This window comes from Montipora capricornis, chromosome 10 (assembly GCF_036669925.1).
Source record: "Montipora capricornis isolate CH-2021 chromosome 10, ASM3666992v2, whole genome shotgun sequence".
Classification (NCBI taxonomy): Eukaryota; Metazoa; Cnidaria; class Anthozoa; order Scleractinia; family Acroporidae; genus Montipora; species Montipora capricornis.
In genome coordinates, this window is record NC_090892.1 from 49,652,722 (window position 1) to 49,662,721 (window position 10,000).

General features: G+C 39.3%; 1 protein-coding gene across 2 annotated transcripts in view; it reads right to left on the bottom strand.

Moving 5' to 3' along the window:
• LOC138021799 (cytochrome P450 1A1-like) overlaps window positions 1-6,333 on the bottom strand; it is a 6,356-nt gene extending 23 nt beyond the window's left edge. Inside the window, exons 1-2 of one of the 2 annotated variants that reach the window (XM_068868805.1) lie at window positions 6,255-6,333; window positions 1-2,558 (exon numbers count right to left, since the gene is read on the bottom strand). The exon at window positions 1-2,558 is cut by the window's left edge and continues 23 nt beyond it. In XM_068868805.1, the coding sequence (XP_068724906.1) occupies window positions 1,150-2,511 (1,362 nt within the window). In that variant the 5' untranslated portion in view covers window positions 2,512-2,558; window positions 6,255-6,333 and the 3' untranslated portion in view covers window positions 1-1,149. Of the gene's footprint in view, window positions 2,559-4,385; window positions 4,558-6,254 lie in introns of those variants that run through there. The other variant, XM_068868804.1, reaches the window with a different exon arrangement.
• Window positions 6,334-10,000: the final 3,667 nt, after the last annotated feature.

The window sequence follows — 10,000 nt, forward strand, 5'->3', positions numbered from 1 at the left end:
TACTTATTAGATTTAAATCGTTTAGCATTAACGTTGATTTTTATTTCTTGTCTACAGGCCTAACGTCGCAAGAAATGACACTAAATCGTGCAATCTTAGGTTTGTTTCTGTCCCTCCATATTTGTTAGAAGCCTAATTCGTTTCAATAACAGTCTTTATTACAAAATACATAAGCCCGTTAAAAAGAAGTGTAATAACGAGAAGAGGTGTCCAGTTATTTTCTATTTATTCATAAGGTGATCATACAAGTGACCGATGAAATTCTCTCGATCGCCTAAAAGCTCCTCAGTACGGCGACCGCGACGAAAACGTCTCTTTAAAGAGGGTGTGAATGGGGTTAACCGACTAGCGACAAAGGGCTAGAAAATATTACTGACTACAGACAAAACGAGGAAAAAATTACCGACTAGCGACAAAAAAAGTAACTGGGATTTACCGACAACCGACAAAGGTCGAAGATTTTAACCGACAACCGACATGTGGACCCGCCTATTCAGACCCTCTTTAAAATGTAACTTTGCACAGTAATAAGTCTTTTGCCGTTATTTCATCTCGTTCACTTCATACAATGTGGGCGAATGATCTTAAAATTGAATTTATACGAGAGGTTTCAGAGCAAAAATATGGAATGAAAGATTCGCATTTGTACTCTCATGTCGTTAAAACCTCAAATTTAACGATTTCATGGCGTTGTTGTTATGCAGAGTGCAGCAATAAAATACTTGCCGCGCGTGCAGCACGATTCTTTCACCTCTTTTAACCAATCACATTGTTGTTTTGTTGCAGATCTTTAGTCCCGTGTCTTTACCACTACAATACAACTCAGTTCTTTTCATTATTTACTTTTCTATAATAAGTCAATTGAAATCCATGTATAATAATACCCAAAACTAACACTAAGCTGACCCCATATTTTTTGTCTAGGCTTAATTTAGGCTCCAAAAAATGTTTCTTCAATTCATCTGAGTGCCTATTCAAACTATTGTAGGTAAAATGAGGATCAGCAATTAAATCTAGGTAAAAACAGATTCAACCTGAGAACGGATTTTATCGGCAACATATCCATGGTAATGACCACAGCTATTTAAACTTAAATTTGAAACACGACAAGCTGGTTGTAATGTTACCGCGATGATCGCTGCAATGTCATTAATTCCGTAATTCTAAGCTCACAAAGAACTTCTTCGGTGATAAAATGAGGCCGTATTCTCCCTGAAGATCAATTCCTTGATATTCGGTCGGCAAACCAACCTGTGTAAATCGAAAGCTATGAAGTAGCACGGCTAGGAAAACGCAAACTATTTTCTTTGCCAGAGCTTCACCAGGGCACTTGCGGCGTCCTCCCGAAAATGGAAGGAAGCCACCGAGCAGCTTGGGGTCGATGAGGTGACCTTGACTATCCAAGAAACGCCTGGGATTAAAAACATGTGGGTCTTTCCACGCTTGAGCGTCGTGGTGCACTGACCACAGGTTGACGAAGACCATGGTGTCTTTTAAGATTATGAAATCCCGTATGCGTATCTCGGACGTGGTGGTTCGTGGTACTGCAAGGGGCACGATGCAGCTTACCCTCAGTAGCTCGTAGACTGCCGCTTGAAGAAGAGGAAGTGATGGTATGTCCTGCAGGGTTGGCAGGCGTTCTCTGCCAATAACGCGATCCAGTTCTTCTTGAAGATCGCGTTGAATGTTTGGATATGTGATCAGGTAGGCCAGACTCCAATAGAGTTCGGTGGATGAGGTTTCAAATCCCGCACCAAACAGGTCGCCCAGCACGGAAACTATCTGGTCATCCTTAAGCAGTGCAGTCATGCTTGGACTTTCTTTCTCATCTCGTAAGTTCTCGTCTTCGTTTTGGCTTTCCTTTTCGACGGCATTGATAAAGCTATCCGCTATGTTACGGACTTGTCCGTCCTGATACGTTTCTTTGTTCTTTTCATACATCTGAAACACTTCTTGTAAAACTACCTTCATTGTCAGTACGAGATTTTCGAGCGTCTTGTTTGGAAGGTACTTGAGCAGTGGTAGGAAATCAACGTGGCCATTGCCATGCACCGCTTTTCGGTGATTCTCTGCAAGGTGAAGAATTTTAAGGAGACCTTCATCATCGTATGAACGTTCCACTCCGAAAAGCGCATTGAGAATGATGTTAGCTGTGGCACACTTCAGAGTTATCAGAGCATCAACGGCCTTTCCCTTCTGTTTCTTGAAGCAGTGAACCAAGCGCTTCGATTCATGCAACAGTTTTTCTTTTAAGGTGTCTTCGTTCTTGACAAAGTTGTGAATGGCACCGACACTGATCTTGCGCGTTAGATTCCATCGGGGCGAGTAGTCACCAAAGGAAAGACTACTTCCTTCAGGATTGGCCAAATCAAATGTGTGGAGCTTTGGCCTCCCAGCAAAGGCAATAGAACGCTTTATAATGGTTTCTCGGATGGCTTGTACTCCATTTATCACCACAACCAAACGATTGCCAAGCATCAAGCTGAACACGTCGCCATATTCTTTTGCCATTTTGGTGAAGTCAATATGTGGGTTCTTTCCAATGCGAAAGCTTGCACCTGTTTTGGATAAAAGAAAACTAATAATGAGATAATAGCGAGATCAAAAAAACAAATACCAAAAATTGCGCAAAAATAGTGCACAAAGAGGACGAATATTAGGTTGAAAGTTAGGTTATTAGGTAAGTAGCATTACGCTTCAAGTTCTACATAATTTACGTATACTTGCTGTCAATGGTTTTCTTTCACGGTCATCGTCCTAGAGCTTTTGACTCTCATAAATCAAGACGCATAGTGAATTGAAAGAGAAATACGATTCCTAAGAATACTATAGATTGTGTGAAAGAAGTTGACTGAACCTTTGTTTGCCAAAGAATACGTATTTGTAGAGTCAAATCGCACTGAACATTTAATGAATATTTGTTTCAATTAACTACCGTTTGTCTCTTGTAGTGAGTTCAACTCAAACCATGTTCGTCGATAGTTGCCGAAAACGAAATCTGATCACCGATCGAAGTTGCGAGTACTTTAACTGATTAAAAGTCCTACTTAATGCGGTAAGCACATCTAAAGCTTCGAGCCTTCCTGACTCTTAATATGCGACAAACTATCGACAAACTCAGTCTTATGCGAGTTTTGACTAATGCACAGCAACCTTTTCGCATACCAAAGGCGCACGACGTTTTCCCTTTTATGTTTCCGAGGTTTGGATAAGAAAAAACTAAAAAGAGCGAGCGCTTTCTTCTGCCGGATAACCTATACAATTTTTCCACGGTATATTACTAAAGACAACTGTTTTTTTTTTCTCTACTGTCATAAATAAAAAAATTCATATAGGACTTTTCGTGCAAAGAAAAACCAAGAGATCAAAACTAATTGCAGAATTACAGAGATCACTGTTTTTGTGGTAGAAATGAGCAGTGGCCCGTAGCCCCTTGGTTAAACCAAAGATGTTGATCAAAGACTACTTATAAATTGTTGATCTAAAAGACTCAGAGAGCTGATTAAGCTCTGTTTAAGTTGATGTATCGGCGAGCAATTGCCGGTATTGAGTATAAATGCTAGCCAAAGGATGATAGTCATTTCTTTCAAGTTTTTTTTTAGTTTAAAACTTAAAGTTAAATTTCACGGTGGCTTAAGGCTATTTGTTATCATGCAAGTGTTCGCACCACGTGCACAAGGCGGTGGAATATGATAAATTATATCATGATAATAAGAGGATGCTTAACACTTTCATAAATCTTCCGTCAGTGAACTTGAGGTTATTGCGAACTTGAGGTTATTGTATCCGTCAGGAGTAGTAAACTTGAAATGCTAAGATAAACAACTTATGCGGTCACCATGGCAGATTCTCGGCCGAGAACACGCGATGTGCCTGTCTGGTCTTAGGCCGGTGACATGCAAGAGGTAATCACGGTTGTGCTAATATTAAATAATCATACAGCTATTTTGCCCACCCTTATTAACTTTAGAAAAGGTGACGAACAAATTATACATCTAGGACTGGCATCAATAATAAACTTGTGCATTTTTTTTGTTTGTCAATTACAATATTCTGGAAAGTTTTGCTAACTTTATAAAACGTCAACGACTTACACTTAGGGAAACCCAAAAGATATTTTTAAAATTTTAATTTACTCCACGAATTAAGGAAATATTGCTTATACTGCATGAACACACGCACGGATCGCCATAAAGCTCAAAATTTCTCGGCGCTTTTGTATGGACTATTTGATTCAGTAAAGATTAATGAGTTTGGACCAGAAAGAGTAGAGATGAATCTTTGGACCGTGTGAAGAAGGCTTTTACATTATTGAACGTTCATTAAGACCATGCAGTGAATGAATTACAGTGACACAGCAACTGAACGCAAGGAAAACACCTCACCTATGACTGGTAACCCCCAAGGTCCCGGAGGCAGATGTGAGGCGGAATGCTCCCATATCTCTTTTCCAAAAAGTAAAACGCACATTAGACAGCAGAGGAATACAATTTGGCCAATAGATGGAAATTCTTCGATTTCAAACAGAAACTTCGCTACGAATGCCATTTTTACTCAATTTCCTTGTTACAGCGAACTCCTCTCCGAGCAGTGTCCAAGGTTCAACTGGATAGTTTCTAGCGGGAAGAGACAATGTGTGAAATTGTTTACACTTCAGTGAGATCTGATCTGTTAATCGGCGACAATCACGCCATTCTGTCAATAAAGCGATACGTAGAACGTAGTTAATTATTAGTCAGCGTTTTTAATGAGGCATGCTTTGTCTCTGAATTGTTATCAGCCTAAAAGCGTGTATCTTGAAAAGCTTATAAGTTGATTTCATTTGATTTTTAAGATGTATCGTTTAGAAACACTGTTAATTGCAATTTTTAGTCTTATTAGCTGTATTGCTCACTTCCTTCAACGAGTGAGATAAATCCAGTCGACTGCTATTTAGGACCTCGAATTGAGATCTTCTTGAAAACTTCACACAAATATAACCCCGTAAAATAAAATTGAAATATACACAAAACTGACAAAAAAAATTTGTACTTTCACAGCTCACGACATGCACCCCGGAAGATTAATTTCTGTTTTTTTCGCTGGATTAACATCAACTTTTATTTCAGGAAATAATAATGCGATTTGCAAGAACTCGGCATCTAAACATGTGAAAAAAGTCATGAAAATCTGCATAAAGGTCTGCTCAGACAATTGCTGTTTTTTTTTTTTTTTTTAAGTTTTTAAGGTTGCTGTTATTTTCCGACACGCCACATTGAATTTATAAACCCATTTCCGGCCATCAATACCCGCTAAAGAGATTATTTTAAGAGTGTCGCCGGAGTTTTCATCCCTAGGGCCGAATACATTAATTAGATGATACCGGGGTCACCATAAGAAAAGAGACCTTTCTCTTTTTTTTGAGTATCATTTTAGGTCCCTACTTTTCGTAGTAAAAGCCTAAGCTCACATCTGCTAAAATCAGCAATGGCAACTCCATGCCGCCTTCTGAGGGTGTGCAGCTGGTTGATCTCACATCTCACCTAAGGAGTTCTAGAAGTTGCTTAAAACTTAAGTAAATGAAAAATTAGGAAACATCAGGAGCAGATTTAGAAGAATTCTCTTTACTCGTAGGGGTGGATGATCAGTGACGGAATATTCAATTTCCCTTTTGGGCTGGTTAAGAAACAAATCGGGCGAACGGTTTGTGAACCAGTTAGTGAGCTTTTTCTTAACCGAGATTTGCGGGAATATCCTACCGCTGAGAAAACGTATCGCCTTTTCATAGCACAATGCTTCTGACATATTTCATTGGTCCTTACATCGCAAAAAAAGTCTCATATTAACCACTGTATTGCCAAAGTACCGTAATTCTTAGCTGAAATATTAATTTTAACTCTGGAATGAGTTATTCCAATCCCGGTCGTACAACAACAGGAGCTTATGAGCTTCTGATAACAACAGTTGTCACTAAAAACTAAAAAAGGAAATTGCCAACAGAAATAACGTTGTAAGGCAAATCCTGGAAATGATCTTTGAACAATTAACAAACACTCGACTAAGCTCTTGTACTGACACTTCGGTGAAACGGTAAAAAAGTTGTTTTTCTGTGACTGATGTCTTGCTGTTTCTCTCTCCGAGTGCGTATGCGAAATAAGATGTTACATTCTGAAGCCCAGTGCCCTGACCTCAAGACACTGTACACCGGTTTCAAAGTCCATAATAGTGAATTTCAATTGACAATAAATGAAATTTGTCGACAAACTTCTACTCACGGTTTGATCTCCCCACCTAATTAAACAAACTATTGCAAGACTGTCATCTCTTTTCCTAAATGTGTGGTTTGCATATGCCTATTTGATTGAAGGGGACATAAAGATTTTTGAAGTGCCCCCTGTTTCTTAACAAGTTAAAAAAATAAGTAGATTTGGTGATTAAAGTAATCCAATTAACAATATAAACCTAGTTTCAAACCGAAGATTCGCTTTTTCTAGAACTGTTGGCTTATGATAAGAGTCCATTTTAGATTTGTGAGCATTGGTGATCGATTCAGTGCAGTTTGCATCATAATTATTACATTGAAATAATTTACCATTAACGTTGATTTCAATTTCTTGCCTATACGGCCTAACCGCGAAAGAAATACTACTATTTCGTGCAATCTTACGTTTGTTTCTGTCCCTCCATATTTGATAGAATTCTAATTCGTTTCAATAACCTGCGGTCTTTATTAAAAAATACTTAAGTGCGTTAAAAGAAAGCTGTAATCACGAGAAGAGGTGTTCAGCTATTTTCCTTTTATCCATAAGGTGATCATACAAGTGACCAATGGAACTTTCTCGATCGCCCAAAATCTCCTCAGTAAGGTAGAGGTTAAGGTTCAAAACTGCAACCATTGTAACCGTGACTTTGGTTTCAACAATGAATGTAACTTAAAATAGACCCAGCGTTTCGACGCACATGTTAGTGTCTTCATCAATCGACAATGGGTGGTCTGAAGACGCAAATCAACGACGCAAAAAGATCAAATGACTGTGACGACCCGAGCACAACAGAGAATCGTTCTTTCTTCAGATATCCGTCCACGTTGATCCAGTTATAGGCTATTTCGCCCAAACTGAAATTTTATTAGCTTAAGCAAAAAAAAACTTTATATCCTTTAATTCAATGAAATTGGGAAGGATACTAAAGGTTATCTCTATCGAGGGTGTCCGCTCGCAGCCGGATGTAATTCACTGAGAGTGGATTTTGATGAGGGAGGAAAACCGGAACCCCCTGAGAAAAAACCTCAGAGTCAGATTGAGATCGACTGAAACTCAGCCCACATACGACCTCGGGGAACTAGGCAAGGTTGAACCCTGGTCGCAGAGGCGGTAGGCGACGTTGATAACCGCTAAACCACCCTAACTTTACTTACTGTCGGATCATTGGCTTGGTGCCGCAGCGATGCTTTACTCACTTCATAACGCAAACGGATGTTAGTAATGATCAGCGAAAACGGATTTTGAGGCTAGTCCAGGGCATGCCTCTTGGGGTCACGAATCTATTTGAAATACATTGTACACGGCTGCACGAAGATCGGCCTTACTTTGTGGTAATAAAATAAGTAGGGTAATCAGCTCTCCTTGCAACAGGTCAGCCGTTTTAAACAGGGGCACCCAACGATAATCTTCTGTGAAATATGTGTTCGGGAGAGTCAAACTGCTCTAAGACATTCGATTCTACGTTGCAAGCAGCTTTAGAATTCTTTACTAAAACATCATCTAAAAGGGAAAAGTAGTCCCTTAAGTTTTCGTAAGGCACATTTTTGGAATTTTTGGCACTTAATCGGGTCACCTATAGCAGTTCCGGATGAGCAAATGGTTCGCTGGGAAATACATGAAGGAACGTTCAGTTAGCACTGAATTTCTGAAATGAAGATATCATTCCCTAAAATTTTCGGATACTTCAATTTTCAGCTAAGATTCCCGAACAGATCAAATTCTTCAAGGTGATAAAAACATCTATATAGACAGTCTTTATACATTACTGTAGGAGCCTAGAAATGTCTCTTAAACTGCTTTTGGCTTTATTTGCTCGTTGGGTGTCCTTGTTAATGTTTAACGCTTGTTCTTTTAGATATCTTCTGCAAGGGGCTTGTCTCGATTAGATTTCTAATAAAACGAAAGGAGGCGAGTCTCCAACACGAGTTACATGCGCATTTCACCCGTCCGTTCCCAGTCTCCGTCGCAGCCGTTTTTTGCGATGTCACGCAACGGTCCCTCCAAAGAAACGGCTGCTCACATTGGAACCACATTCCTTTCTCGGATTGAGCCAATCACAGCTAAAGTTCCATTTTCTGGGACAGTATCATTCGACTCGATCAGTTATACCTCTCGTTTCATCAATGCGCTCGATCACCACAAATATGCAGGTCTGTTGCTTGTATTTTTCTGTGGGATTTCTCCACACTTTGTCAGCACCGGCGATGTGGATGGCTTTATTACTCGGGCCCCGTAGGGGCTCGAGTTATAAAAGACGTTAGATTTCAGTTTTTTTTTTTTTCCTGTGCAGCAAAATGCACAATAGAAAAACGTGGCCGTGTTTTATTGGGCAATGCATAATAGAAAGCACGTGGCGGTGTTTTGATTGGGTAATGCACAATAGAAGCCACGTGGCGCTGTTTACTTTGGTTATTTAAAGCAAACCACGTAATCCAAGATCATGAAGAGCTCTGTGATGCGTTGTTTGAATTACCGAAGATCGACATTTCGTTGGCTTAATCGATTTCTTCTTGGGGCGCTCAAAGCACATACAAAAAATGGCATACGCTTTTCGCGGTAGACCCACACTAAAAGATGTCAAGCGTCAGCTTCGAAACGGGTCGTTCCGCGAACTGAATGAAACAAGAATATACTCGAATGTAACTGAAATGGACGCAACTATTGAAAGTGATACAAGTCAAAACACTAATTCTTTAATAAGCAGCGGGTACCTTATTGAGAACTACTCTAAAGATGACAGCGACAAAGAAAATAACTCCACAAACAAATGGACGCTATACTGGAATCTTCTGAAGACAAAGTAAAGACATTTGCACAGCGAACAAATGGCCCCACGCTGGTACCATTTTCACCGCAAACAAATAGCCTCCCGCTCAGTGTACCATTGACTACGGAGATAAGTTTTTTGTCTATTACGTTTTTTTCTTTTTTATTGTTAAACAGTTTGTTTCTTGTAATGGTCTAGCTTATATCATTTGTTCAAATAGCCATATTAGCGATCGTGTTCACTGCCATCTTGTGTGTATAGTTCTGTTCTAGTTTCACAAGATTTGATATCATCAGTGGAAAATGTGATCAGCTCTTTAGAAAATAACTTTGATGTAGTTTGAAACGCAGTACAGTTATTTGATTCTCAAGGATAATAAAGACTTCATTCCGAAGGAGAAATATAGGTCTCGATAAGCAAAAGTTGTTTACTTTTGTTTTGATTTGCGTGAGCATCGACATAGACGTGCCCGAGAACCAAGCAGAATTACAGAGAAAAGGCTGAGACGTCTATTTTATAACAGCAGAAAAAGGAGGAAACTTGCAGGAACATATTTGGGTAACAACGTACCGAGGTCATCCACATTTCATCGTATTACTAGTAAGGGAGATCACTTCCTCGTAAACTCAACAAAAGTATCTACCTCAGGTATGCGTTTAAATCTAAGGACGTGGTACAGTGTATGTACCACTTTTCCAAAAAGCGTGGATGAACAGGTAAATGCAAAATGAAACTTAAATTTATGCAGAAATCAGGAATACCCGGTATGATTTGTAAAAGAATGTTTTGTTTTCTCAGAAACGAAACGTATCTATTTTGAATTTAGGGTGAACTATTTACACAGCGAGTTAGAGTGGCCAATCGAAACAGAGTGTGTAATTGGAAATCTAAACATCTACGAGATACAAAAACAAACTTGTGAACACGTAAACCTAAAATATTCCAATTCATAATGCTGACAAACACAAAGGCGAAAGAAATGGATTATGCA